The 14,593-nt window shown below is 40.0% G+C and overlaps 1 protein-coding gene across 1 annotated transcript in view; it reads right to left on the minus strand.

Moving 5' to 3' along the window:
• Nucleotides 1-14,593, minus strand: part of AGBL1 (AGBL carboxypeptidase 1) — a 247,124-nt gene that overhangs the window by 123,014 nt on the left and 109,517 nt on the right. Inside the window, exons 19-20 of the mRNA XM_053954983.1 lie at nucleotides 5,015-5,144; nucleotides 285-416 (exon numbers count right to left, since the gene is read on the minus strand). Of these exons, the coding sequence (XP_053810958.1) occupies nucleotides 285-416; nucleotides 5,015-5,144 (262 nt within the window). The remainder of the gene's footprint in view (nucleotides 1-284; nucleotides 417-5,014; nucleotides 5,145-14,593) is intronic.

Consider the following 14,593-nt stretch of genomic DNA (forward strand, 5'->3'; position numbering starts at 1 on the left):
AACACACAAAAATATCTCTGTCCTATTAGCCTGTAGCCAAATGTTATAGTGCATCTTTTTACTGAAATGAAATAAATAGCAAATACACCATCATTAGGTGGGTTCCTAATATCTGGTGCATGAAGATATTACATGTGACTCAAAATTCTCCTGACCATTATTCCCCTGGAACAAGAAACATTTGAACCCTATTGCTAAAATTTCTGAGGTGACCTTATCTTAAATATTTTAAATATATAAGCACATACAGGCTGCTAATTAAGGAAGGAACCAAGAGGACCTACCCTGTAGCCAACATCTTCTGTGACAACGGCTGTGTCAACCATGCAACCTGCTTGCCACAAGGTCTCTTTAATGCTGCAGCCATAGAGAAACACATTCTTTTTCTGGGAGTGCCCATGGTAGTCACAGAAGACCTAGAGAGAGGGAAAAATAAGGCAAAATGTTGGACATTGGAAAGGCTTCTTGGTTCTTCACAATAAGCACTATTAGACTATGGCAGGGAGGTGTTAAAGTTGTTTTTTTTTTTTTTTTCAGGTCTCTTCAGAGTACCTTAGACTCTGGCTGTGCCTTTGACCTGAGTCAGATTTCATTAGTCACTTGTATCTTGCTTTATTTATTTGATCTGACATGATCTCAGGGGTCCAGAGTCAAGCCTAGTGCACTTCTGTCTGCAGCAGAAATAAACATGACACCTGTGCAAGAATCTATGGCAACTCAGGAACCTAAGGGTTCATGAGAACTCCTGATACCACAACAGAGCAATTTGTCAGGCTCTTTCTACTTCTAAACTCCAGCTTTATCCTCATGAGACTTGAAATCTATGCCTTCCCAAATGATTAATCATTGCTTTGTCTTCTTTAAATTAAAAACCCATGCTACATAATTTTCAGGAACATATAATTGTGCAATTGTATTGCCAGACCTTTGCATGAATTCCTGCAAGTCAAGCACAGAAAATGACCCATATTCAAGGCAATAATCTCATTCCACACTAATTTATCTGTCTATCCAATCCATCTCTCATGTCAGCTGTCATATAAACAAGGCACAAGGCACATTCCCATTTTAGCAGAAGTTTTGATTGCCTTTATAGGCAGATATTGATTCCCATGGAAATGAAAATCACAATTTAATGACCCAAGAGGTAAATATTGACCCAGGTCTTAAAGAATAATCAATCTCAGTGCCCTCTGAGATATGAAGTCGATGTACACATGGCTGTTACATATATTCTCCATGTCTTAATCAGGAATATTCAGAAATCTGTCAATGAAAATATAAGAATCTCTAAAGAGAAGGAATGATTTCATTTTAAACCACCAACATTCACTGTAGAGCAGAGAGGAGCTTCAAGATTTCATTGAAACTGTTTTTCAGGACTTATGTTGGAGACAAACGAATGTGTGTAGGAAGGTAGAGAAAAATTATGGACCCACATAGAGATGGGGGAGAAATATGGGGTGCAAAAAATTGAATCATAGAATCGTTTAGGTTGGAAAATATCTCTGAAATCATCAGGTCCAATCATTAACTCAGCACTGCCAAATCCACCACTGAACCCCATCCCCAAGTGCCACAGCTGCACATGCATTCAATACCTCCAGGATGTCAACTCCACCACTGCTCTGGGCAGCCTTTTCCAACGCTTGAAAACCCTTCAGAAAAAGATTTCTTTCTCATATCCAACCAAAACCGCCCCTGGCACAACACGAGGCCATTTCCTCTTGTCCTGTCAGTTGTCTCTCGGGAGGAGAGACTGACATGCACTCACTGTCAGCCTGTCCAGGTCCTCTGCAGAGCCTTCCCACCCTCCAGCAGATCAACACTCCCACCCATATTCCTACCTAAATACATACACAAGAGGGGAGAAACAGATGGAGAACATGAGCTTCTTCTACCAACTGTTAGGGCAAGACTTACCCTCGTTTGCTTATTTACCAGCTCCACAGTAACTAAGTTTAGCTGCAGCACGTCAGTGAGTTTATTTATCTGGGAATTGAGCACGTACATTCTTTCAGCTCCTCTGACACTGGGGGGGCTGAGGCACACATAATAACCAGTCAGATGGACAATTATACACATCCCATAACTTACATGCTGCTGCTTCCTTTGGTTTCTGTCCTGTCAACTTCCCTTCCCACACCAACATCACCTCCAGATCTTTTTGTGGGGCTGAGGGCCTGCAGGTTCCACAGCTGGAGCATGTGAACAGCCACCTACCCAGCAACAGCTCTGATCCACACACAATTATCTCGGAATGCCTCCTTCCAAAGAGCTGCATTTATTAATTCTCTTAATGACAGACATTTTTCCAGCTAGTGTTTCATCTAATACACAGTCATAGCTTAGGTTAACCACAGTTACCACCTAGAATGTACTTCTATGAATATCAAAGAGGATTTTACAGCTTTTGTCTGATTTCAAAGCAGAAAACTAAGCTCAACTGAGTATAAATTACCTGCCAATTCACAGAATTACAACACACAAAAGACAATATATTATCTGCCTAAAATATTATTTATCAGAAACCACACAGGGATGTTCAGAGAGTGGGGCTGCCTGATAAGTAGCAGGTCTATAATTCTGCACCTCAAGAAGCCTGCAGACAGGTCCTTAGTGACAGGTCTGGACTGAGATTTCTTTACTGGTAAAAGATTACTAAAGCCATGTTCTGTAATATGGTTCAGGCCATGAAATCTTCCAGCTGGTTCAGGCCATGGAATCTTTCACTGAGTTTCACCAGCTTCCACAGAAGAAGTGTCAGTGCCACTGAAAACACTTTCATTCTATTTGCAGGTTGCATAGCACTGTATTTTAATTAATTTGACTGGATACTGCAGTCACTCCCAATGTTTATACTCAATTATTCTCTACAGCACATCCTTCTGCCTGATTTTCACACCACAGGCTAGCTTATATCTCACCATTCAGCCAAGGCTAAGAGATATTTTGGAGTCTGAGCACCCAACACAGAATTCTTCCTGGGATATGTCTGGGCAAGCACTGAGCAGACTTGGCACCTCCCAGTGCTTTTTCCTCAGCCTGTCCTTCCATATGGCTGGGACACTGAGACACACAAACCAGTCAGACTCCCAAGCTTGCATTCACTGGGATATGACTCAAAGACATGCACAATTTTTTCAGCTATTTGAAGTTATTTGCCAGCACTGATCATCTTAAAGGTAAGGACTGCCTTCTAGCTCAAAAACAACTCTCCTTATGAGTCACAGAACCAGGTACTTTTTTAAACTAAAAGAAAAGCAATATATAAAGTGGAAAGCAAGAAAAGCTGTTGGAAAACTGAACTTTTTGAATTTTCTTCTCTTTTTTGTGTCAAGTCTCTTAATAACATTGTGACAGGACATTAAATGCCAATTTCGAGGTAGACATGCTTAGGGGTTTTTTCCTCCAATGAGTACATTCTTGCAGGCTGTGCTTGTTTCCAAGCTTGATATAATGACTTTGAGAGGCAGCAAACTCTGCTCAGAGCCTTCTGGTCCATTGGAAGTTCCTTTCCCCTTTTAGAGCATCCTGCTCTTCACTAGAGATGAGACTCTCTGCAATGTCCCAATGCACCCAAGTCTCTTGGTGTCATTAAGGTTCCCACAGCCAAAAAGGTAAGCAAAAAAACCCCCATCATTTAACAGGCTGTTTTCTTGTTAACTAAAGAATTAAAGTGGCCTTGGTTTCAAGAGCTGCTAAAGTTCTTTGCTTTTTCTCCTTCCAGCAGCTTTGTTTTGCTTTGAAGAAACTGCTTGCACATCCCTAGGATAAATTAAACGAAATCAGCTCACAGAAATCATTTGACTGTCAGTAAACTTGGCTCCATGGGATCTTATAGGTTAAAAGAAAACCCAATAAAAAACAACAAAAGAAAAAAAAAAAAAAAGCCCCAAACTCTCTTCTGAAGGAGGGAAAAGACATTTTTGAGGATGTATAAACTAAAATCAATGTATTCTTCAAAGGCAAAGAGAAATCAGTTTATGAAGTCTGACATGCAGGCTGTGAGTGAGGGAGATGGTAGGATCAATAGTCTTCCTTCACTCATCAATGGTGAAAACTTGTACTGAGTAGTCAACTTTATGCACCTGAATATGACAAGAAGGGCCATGCATTAAAAGAGGCCAGACAGCAAATTACAGGGCAAAACAAGACTCATCCTACACTGCTCTGAACCAAAGGAAAATGTTGGTGACTCAGTTTGCAACTCTGAATTTCAGCAACACTCCTCAGCCTACAGAGATAAATTTCAGGGCAGTCAGCTTGCACAAAAACTAAATTACTGCAAGAATACTCTTAGAGAAGCTCACACACATTTCCACCTTGTTTGGGGCTTTTCTCACCAAACACAGAGGGACTCTGGTGCACTTGGGCATTTCCTGCCTGGCTGTAGCTATCACCAGCAAACCTGCCAGTCCCTGTATCCACTATCTGTTTGTCAACTTTTGAAGCTCCTTGTGGTTTTCCTCCTGGGTCTCAGAGCTATTTTTTCCTTCTGCTGGGCAACTGAGCAGATGAACTGGATCCCAGACCCATCTCATGAATTTCTGGTAGCCCCCAAACCCAGTCCTTTCCCCATTACCAAAGCAGCAGGGAGGTTCACACACTTTGAGGGCTGCTTCCTATGTTTTTGTGATTACATGGGGTTTAGCACAGTCCATTTAGACTAAATCTTTTTGGAATTTCTCCTAATGCTTCCATGAAGATAGTAATAACATACTCATAATATTTAGCTTAGTTGGAGTACTTTGAGGATAGTAGTACTTTGAGCTTTCAGAAATTATTTTTCTCAGTTTATTCCAGATATACAGAGATTCTGAAATTTGGAGTTTCTTGTTAGAAGATTCAAGAAGCGATAAATATTCAAGACTTTCAAAACAATTCCACAAGACGAAAGTGTAAGAGGATGTGATGCTCCCAAATCACTCCAGCTCTGTAACAAGACTGTTCACACAAGTACAATAATCAATCCATTCACAGAATCACACAAAAGAACCTGGAAGAGACTCACCAGAGGAGCCCGGCCAATGCTGCGCAGGTAATAGAGGAGACCTTTGGCATGGTAAATCGTTGGATGCAGCTGGGAACTGGGTGTCAGCCACTGCCTGTTGAGATCATCCCCACTCAGTGAACAACGAAGGCTGAAATCAGGAAGCAGCACATCACAAACTGGCAGAACAAGAGCTGATTCCAAAGCATTTCCAATTCTGGCAAGCCGTGGCACAAGGACAGGGAATGTCAATAGAACACAGATATAATGGTTTTGAACATTGGGCTGGAATGAACCAATAATCCATATTATATTTTCCAGGTTCTTATATTAATTTTACAATTTCCTTTCCTTCTAAGGCTCACATAATTGCTGTCCTGCAAATAACTGCAGTTTTACACCTACCTAAGAAGGCACAAATCAAAAGGCCATTTAGAAAGAAGTCTTATGAATCATTCTCAATTCTGTGCTATGAAATTCACGCTGCTTGCATAGAGCACAGTCTTCTGAAAACCCCCAGAGCAAACAAGCACATCCAACTTCTACTCATTCTAATTGAAGACAGGCAAACAAATCTCATTGACCAGTCTGAAACATGAATGCACTTAAATGAGATGAGCTGGGGGTCTCATTTAAGCTTCTCTACTCACAAGAAATGTCTCTATCGAAAGCCCATCAAGGAGATCATGATGCCTGCTAGAGCATTATGTAGAACAATTACCCAGCTTCTCTGCAAAGGCTGGATAAAAAGCTAAATAAGAATCCCAGATTTGCACTGAGGAAACGTTTCCCTTAGCTAGTTACAACATATTCTGTTACTGACTCAATGATCAGTGGAAGGTTGTACAGGATACTTGACCATGTGGAGCAGTACAGCCCTACAATTCTGAAAAATTCAACTAATCACCCTTGCTAGTGACAGTGTAGATCAGAGCCTTACACTCTTCAAAGGATTTGCTGTAATTTGGTTGATAATTTTCAAGCCACAGTGTGGTGATAAAACTCAGGAATCCACTCTCCAGCATATGAGATATTGTGGTAGTTCCTCATCATCTCCAAACTACCCACTAGAATGCTTCCGGTGGCACTGCAAAATTGGGGTGCTTCTTGTTAAAAAAAAAAGCTAAAATATCCTAAATGCTGGATGAATTTCTAGCTATGGAGTTGCATCCAGCCTTGCTGCACCAACCTCTTAGAACAAATTAAAATGGAAATGTACTAATAGAGATGGGTTCTGCTGTTGTATTGATAGAGGTTAGGATGTGCTGCATGTGGCATCTTGGGCATTGCCAATGCCTTGCAAAATGCTTGGAAAAAAAAAGGGTCATAAAGCAGGAATGTTTTGTTTTGTTTCTTTTTAAATCAGGAGGGAATAATGGAGAACTGGTTAAAAATGGAAGACAAAGAAATAATGAGTCACTAAGAATGCTTTATATATCTTTAATGTAGAAAAACAAGGTCTTTAATGACATCTTGGGGTTTCTGGCAACACCACAAAATGTATTCCAAATTTACTCTAGTTTAAGTTATCTGAATTCCCTTATTCCCTCATAATCCATACTTCCCCTGTTACTCACTCAGCAAATCAGAAAACACTAGCAATAGCTAACACTTGGGAAGTCAGCAAATGCTGCTGGGAGGCTTCTACCAAAAATTCTTCATGAAAACATGACAGTTTCTGTTGTGTTTTTTAAGGGCTCTTTGGATTAAGTTACCTTTAGGCTCACCTCTCCTGATCTTCAGGACAACAGCTGCTCAGCTGAGATTAGCAGCTGCATTTCTGCCAAGGATTTGTGTGCCTACACAGCTTCCCTTCGATTGGTACAATGCCACAGAGAGTTCACTGAATTGCATAAAGAAACTCACCTTTCTCCAATGTGACCAGCAAAAAAATAAAACCTAAATACTTCCTTGACATAAGGTTTTGATGTTTTCCTCCATCACAGTTATACCAGGGAGCAAAATTAATTGAGAATAACAACACAATTTTCATTCTGAAGGGAAGAATGATAGTTGGACTTGTACTCCCATGTTTTAGTTTAATATCAAGGGAAAAACACCGGAAGGGAGTCTTGTTATGCCTGCTCAAACCATTCACACTTCCCTCTGCTCAAATGCCTTGGTACCCACTGGATGAGTCCAGCATAAAGGGAGAAAAAAGCAGAGGAATAGAAACTGCTAAAAGGATTCAGTAAATACAGAAATTAATATTAAGCCACTGCCAAATTCAATTTTTATTTTTTAGACTAAACTAAAAGCTTCTGAAAATGTTGATCATTCCTTCAGCAACTATAAAGAAATTCCATGATATGTCACATAAGAAAAACTCCTAATCAAGTCCATAATACAATCTACCAATTCTGTTGCTCTGACACAAAATGTGACTTTTTTCAGAGGTGACTATGACAAGACAATCCCCAGCTCTGCAGTTCACAGGTGCTGCTGTGCTTAGTATTAGTTTAAGAAGTGTAATCCAACTCTAAAATAATAATTTGCAAGTTCTTATCAACTGTTTGGAAAGAAGGTATCATCTTTACATAAAGCCAAGAGCTAGGAGACAAATTTCAGCTTTGTCCCTTCAAAGATTAACATTTCTGCTCATTTAAAGCTTTAAATATTAGCCCTCAGCTTGGCTGTATCCACAGCCCTTAAGGACATGCAAAACTCAAATTTAATTACAAGAGGCTGAATTTTCCCACCCTGCTCTGTCCTTCCTTCATTCTGCTAAAATCTGTTTACTTTTGAACATGCCAATTCCCTGCCAGTCCTGTTTCTCCTTATCCCTTCATTCCTTCTCTCTCTCTCCTAATAGTGATGACATGCACAGATAATGGTTTTGCCCATTACACTCTGCAGCCAAGGGTGAAGGTAAAATATTAAGCTGATTTCAAATGCTGATGGCAAATAAAGGGTCTGGAGAGCTGAGACTGGCTTTGAATGTTTGGCAGGATTTAATGAAATTCACTACTCAAATCAAAGGCCTTTCTTACAACACAGCTCCAAGCTATTATATTTCCTTTAAATGCTTTACATGTCTTTTCTCTTTTGCAGCATTAAGAAGACTACATGCCACCTTGGATGGGACTAGTGGCAGCTTACAAAACAATTGCCAGAAAAAGATCCAATAAGAAACACCACTTCAGCAGCTCAATACAAAGTGCCTGAAATTCTGCTAATTGTTATGTATCTTCAACCCAAGTGTATTACCCAGAGATATCTCAAATAATTAAACTGTGATTCTCTTGTTCAAAAGCATGATCTGTTTGTTATAGTCCTCCCTCCTCCTCTGCTTTTATATAGTCGAGACATTTTGGCTTTGAGGGCAAAGCAACCCCAGAAATTGCACAAAACTCACAAGGCATGTGTATGGATGGACCCATCCTACCTGGTCCTAACATGGTCCTAACATGAGCCTTGATAAGGTCAATGGAACATTTCAGCTGACTGCAATAAGCCTGTGTCCCACACAGATAGAAAAGTGGCAGGGGATGAGAAACACTGGAAAAACAAAACTGAACAGGGTTGCATAGTAAAGAGATTTGGGATAAGAATAATACGCAAGATATTAGACAAGAAAGAATGAAATGGAGAGAGAGAGAGAAAAGTCACTTTTTAAAGAAAATATGTTGCTGTGCTTCGAAGATAAAATACTTCCCAGTCTCCTGTCCATAACAGATAAAAGGAAAGACAGGAGCCATCATATTGAATAAATGATGTCAGGACTGATAAAACAGCACCTGGGGCACAGGCAAATATAAAATCTAAAGGGATGCATCATGTTTGATATGTAGAGAGAAGCATCACCATTCACTGTGCATCTTAAAAGCAGACAGCAGCACCAGTGTAGGATGAGAGTATCTTACAAAAGGCAGCAGGCACAAGTAAACACCAAGATGCCATTGAACAGCATGAGGCAGCTTCAACCAGACACAGCATGCTGGACTTTATAAATAACAGCAGCCTAGGATGAAAACTGAAATATTTTTATTAAGATGTTATGGTCCTGCCATTCAGAAAACTCAGATCAACATGGAGGAAAAAAACTAAGATGGAGAGAAAATAATTTATTTCTCTTCATTTTAAATCTTTCCAAGATCAAGACTGGTGATGCGAGGAAGGAGTAGCAGCAGTAAAGCCCTCCTTCATATTGTAATGGAGGGTGTCAGAAATATAACCATTATTTTCTGGCTTGGACTCTGGCTTTGTTCAAGCCCATGGGCTGAAATCATAATGGCTACATTGCATCCTGGTATGGCCCTGTGATGCCTATGATTATTCCAGAAATGGAGCATCACCAGAACAATGTACATTTTGGAGGCTTTACAATGAAACGGTTGTCATCAGCATTACTGCAGTTAACAATTTATTTCCCATCGTTCTCTTTCCTTCGGATTGCAACATGAATGCTAAAATGTGTACAATAGAACCAGGCTCAAGAGCAGTTTACTTTCCCAACATAACCAAAACAGCTGGGAGTCCAGGAGCTATAATCCCTATTCCTTATCTCTTTTCTTCAAGTGTGTATTTCATTCTTAAGTCCTAATCATACTCTCATCCTTACTTATGCATAACCTACTGCAATGCTGATTGTCCTCAAACCTCATTTGTACCACACCTGGTTTTTAAAAAACCAAACTCGTTTTTATCAGGATTAAAGACCACAGTTAGCATTGGAGCACCAATTTAGGCTGGCCCAGTTTAACTGGCCAGATGACAAAAAACAAGACCAGGAAGTCAGGTTCTCCTAAGAGGTCCCCATAAAGCACCAAACAATGGTGTTTTTTCAATGGCACTGTGAAATGCTGCCTACTTATTTTATTACCAAGCCTTTAAGAAGAAATTTTTTATTACTCTCTTCTCTTTTCTCTGTCTTTTTTTTTTTTTTTTTTTTTTTTTACACATACACAATGCCAGACTCACATCCTGAGTGACACTTTGTGCTACCTGGGTGCCAACCAATTTAAGGGTGCCAATGAAACGACCTGTCTCATTTCAGCCAGCAGCTGCTGCACCACCAGTTTTGACTGATAAATCCATGATGCACAATTCTTCCTCTTGGACAAACACTATCCTGAGGCATCACTCTGCCAGTTTTTTCCTGCCTCCCTAGAGCTGAACACTGATACTAATTAGGGTAATGAACCTTCAGCGTTTTACTCGCTGCGTCTGTCTGATTTTGTCACAATGGACAATTCCTTGCTTCCCAAGATAAATGATGCAATCTGTGCTCTTCCTGTTCTGTGCATTTACTGTATCTCTATCCTTGCTCAGCTGCCTCTGATAGAAGGGCTCCTTTTCTCTCTGTGGACACATTTCATTAAGCCACCCGTGGTCACAAATCACTCAGAGATGCAGAACGAGATCTTCCTCACCCCAGCTAATGGTGCTAATGTCATAATCAAATAAGACAAGGAGTTCACCTGATCTGCTGGAAAGGTGAGCAAACAGCATTGTCAGGGATGAGCCAACCTCCCTCCCAGTTCCACACCAAAGGATGCCCAGCTCATTTCTATTTCTTCTATTTATAATAGCAGTAATCATTAAATAATCATTAGATAATTCATTCACCAGCAGTAGCCCACACTTTGCACTGTCATCTATGAGAAAAGTTCAAGTAATAAAAGTTTTGTGCTATTTTATGAAGGAGCAAATAAGGATTCAGGGAACAAATAAAAAAACAGCGTTCTCATCCAGGACATGGAGTCATCTCAAGAGTCTCTTCTGAGGATTTTCAAATACTTTGTTCAATAAAAAAGCCTTAGAACAGCATTCTTAGACACTGGCATTGAGTGGAAATTTCACTTTTCAGCTCTTATAAGTATTGACTTTTTGCAGAAAATGTTGACTTTTCCTCACCAATCCAGCACCGATTCCCCAGAAAACTCTGAATTTTCTGTCAAAACTCCAAATTTTACTATCCAAAACATCAGAACTGGTTAAGGATATGACTCAGAAAACATGAATTCGAGTTTTTTTAGGCATCTGCTCCTCTCTTTCAGAGCATCTCCTTGAGTGGGGGCACATTTTCCCTAAATGCAACACCAGGACTCTGTGACAACAACTCAGTGAGAAGCAGAATCATGATGCAACATGGGAGTTGTAGTTTGTCTGGAGGAGCCTGTACAAGAGCAGCCAAACAACTCCCAAATGGCACAGTGATGACAGTTCCAAATGGAAGATCCGTTTTTAAGTGGGAAGATTTGTCTCCAGTTTTGATTTTCCATTATTCATAGAAAAGCTTAAGTTTTCCATGGGGTGAAAAAAAAAAAAAAGGGCAAAAAACTCCTGAAAAATATTTTCCCAAACAGCCCCACTTATATCCTCCTACAAGCAATGTCAGCAAATCCTAATTTTGCAGGCAGGGATATTGAGAAGTGAAGCCACTCATGCAGCAAAGCAGTAAATCAATGAAAAACTAGGAATAGAAGCTGACAGCTGATGAAAGCATATCACATTAACTAAAACTTTGCTTTTAAATTTATGTCCTTTAGCCTGTTTGTAATTCCTGTATCCTTTCCTATTTTAAATGTGGCTTGTATCCATAGAGCTGAAGAGGATTCTTAACTGACTTAAGCTAATTACACACATATGGGTTGCATCGAATTAACTGAGTTGATTTAAAAATCTGTTAGTTAAATCAGTGCAATCTCTGCATATAAACGAGCACTAAGAATTGCAATTTGCAGATGATTGTTCTAAAACTTAAACAAAAACAAACAATGCAGAAGGGCAAAGTGTGGCATCATAGAATTAAGTGGTAATCACAAGCAAGGTATGTGGAGGCGCAGAAAAAAAAAATTATGAAAAAAAAATGTATTTCAGTGACTTCAGACCTCCAATAGTTTTTTCTACAATTCATCCTTAGCCAAGTAATCCAGGAGGTGGAACCCTGGTACCTGCAAAGCTTTGTATGGGAATCAGGCTTTTTTCAGCCAGCTGACACCTCACAGCAAAGCAGGACAATGACCTGTCAGCTTGCAAGGAAGAAACAAAAAAGGAAAAAAGAGAAAGAAGCCAAGAAGACCTCAGAGAGATGAAGGTGAGCAAGCCTGAAGCCACTCCTCGCCAGCTGAGGTGCAGTATGTCCCATTCTCCATCACCTCAGCCACCTTCAATAAAAACAAGCAGCAGGGATAAATCTCTGCAAGTCACACCTGCATGACAATGAGGTGGTGGTGCTGCAAAATATGATGCTTTTGAGCACATATATTTTTGGCCCCGTAGGAGGCTGAAAAGTTGTTTTGCCAAATTTGTTCTGTTGATTTCTGAAGAGAGGTTAATAATAAACTTTACAAAAAAAAAGTGTTTAAAACATGGATGATCTAGATTAGGCAGTGTTGGTTGTCCCCTGTAATGATAAGTAGCTCACATATTAATCCTTCAGTATTAAATCCCATTGGTCAAAAAAGATGCTGTTTCTCTTCTCTAAGAAAGATCTGGCACAGGATGGGTTTACTGTGTCACCAAGTCACTCATGTCAGTGTAGGAGCTCAAAAAGGGTCCTCAAAGCACAAGAATCTGCTGTGATTTATGGTGGAATTGGCCACAGGCTGACATAATTCCTCCATTAGTAAATTATAGTTGTGGAAAAGCAGAATTAACTGAAATGTGCTGATTTGTAGCTTACAAAATAACACAAACCCGAGTACAAATCTTGCTAACTCTTTCCTTTGCAAGGCAGTGGGATCAGGAAGATAACACTGGATTGTGTTTGTTGCTCATCCTAGAAGGGCCCTCCCCTCTTTCCCACTTCCACGCCACCTTTTTTTTCCCAGTTGTTTTAAACTCTCTATGATTATGAAGACATTACAGCTATATCTTCAACAAATTCCCACTGTAGGGAGCTACAGCATTTTGGGACTTGACCTCTTGGGACAGACTACTTGCACAGCAAATATCATCTCTCTGCAATATAGTAATATTTCCTCACATGTTACTCAGCAATGATACATATGAAGCCAGTCTTTTTATATTTCTGCTTTGTGACATGAGTTTTCTAACTCTGCCTGTGAATTCCATTGAGGAGCCAGGAGTCCCTATAAAACACTGTTTGCTTTCTTTGCAATAAATGTTCCCCTCTGAGCAGATGAACAATATTTATGGATCAGACTCATTTGCAATCCAGCTTCTATTTCAGAAAAGGCAGGCAGAAAATAGATGATCTTTAAGGTCCCTTCCAACCCAAGCCATTCTATGAAAACAGAAAAAAACCCCAAAACAACCAACATATATCACACCAACAGAAAAAAAAATCAACCTCCCTAAAAACCTAATGAAAACATCTCCTCGTATTTTTTTTTGTTATACATTCCACCTGCCTTTGAAAGGATGTGGTTATTTTCCATTTTACCAGGCATATATCATTGAATTCTTTCTTTTCCAGCACATTGTATCTTCCTTGTTGATGTTTTACTCCTACATAATACTTCTCTGCAGTGTTGGGAACTCTTGGCTAACACTGTGCCTGATTCCCTCACATATTCCTGGAGACCATTAAAGCTTTGAGGGACTTGAGCTGTGAGTTAAAAACACTATCCCTCCCATAACTGGAGACTGCTTCTTGCAGTAGCTAGAAAGGGATGCATAGCAAGTGTTTTAATAAGTCATTGCAGATACTGGAAAAAAAAAAAATAATAAAAAATAAAATCCCCAAATACCACTTACTCTTTTGTGGAGCTTCCTGCTCAAAAAAGTGTGCACCACCTGCCCTACTACATCCCTTCTGTAAATGTCTTGGGTAAAGAGTAACAGAGGAAAGACTGAGCACCTCCAGTGGCCAGGCAAAGGAATGTGTTTTAGGAATGCCAGACTAGTGATGAATTTGGATTGTCCCTGTATGAAATCTGGCAACTACCACAAGAGCCACACATCCAGCCTGTAGACAACAAAGTGTTACCAATGAAACATCCATTCACCAGAGCGGGCACACGAGCAATAATTATTGAATAATGATAATGGTGAGGGGACTGGAATCCATCTGCATCTGGAATCCATTCTGCATCTGGAATTCTCTGCAAAACAAATTCAGCCCTCTGCTAGCATCAATCCAATCCTTCAGTGCATCCTCAGCCATCAGGCAACAGCCACTGCAGCCGTGCTGGAAGGGCATTTGGGGCACTGATCCGCAGCGAGCAGAGCAGTCACAGGGAAGAAAATCAGTTCAGGGTTCTGCGTGTAGATGCACTAAACTCTCTTTTATTTGTTTACTTTCCCCCACACACATGCACTGTGAGCCTCCAAACCTCAGCTGAATCCTAATTCTGATACTAAAAAAACCACAACAAATTGCACTTACATAACTGCTCATCCAAGCATAGTGTCTCTGGGCACTTCAAAACAGTAAAGTTAAACGAAGCATTCAATACACTTATTAAAATAAAGTATCCACTAGAGAAACCTGATGGGCTTGCAGAGCACTGCAAAACAGTCAGGAAAAAAAAAAATTAATGTACACATATAACAAGCAACAGCAGATAGAATTCCTGTCAGAGAAAAAAAAGAAAAACACCAAATTCTCCAGAAAGCTTCAAAAACCCTAGCAAGACTTGAACAAAGTTTTAAGAGAGCTCATTTAAGTGCTAAGTAAAGCTGGCACTGAGA

The sequence above is a fragment of the Vidua chalybeata genome, chromosome 13 (assembly GCF_026979565.1).
Source record: "Vidua chalybeata isolate OUT-0048 chromosome 13, bVidCha1 merged haplotype, whole genome shotgun sequence".
In the NCBI taxonomy this organism is placed as follows: Eukaryota; Metazoa; Chordata; class Aves; order Passeriformes; family Viduidae; genus Vidua; species Vidua chalybeata.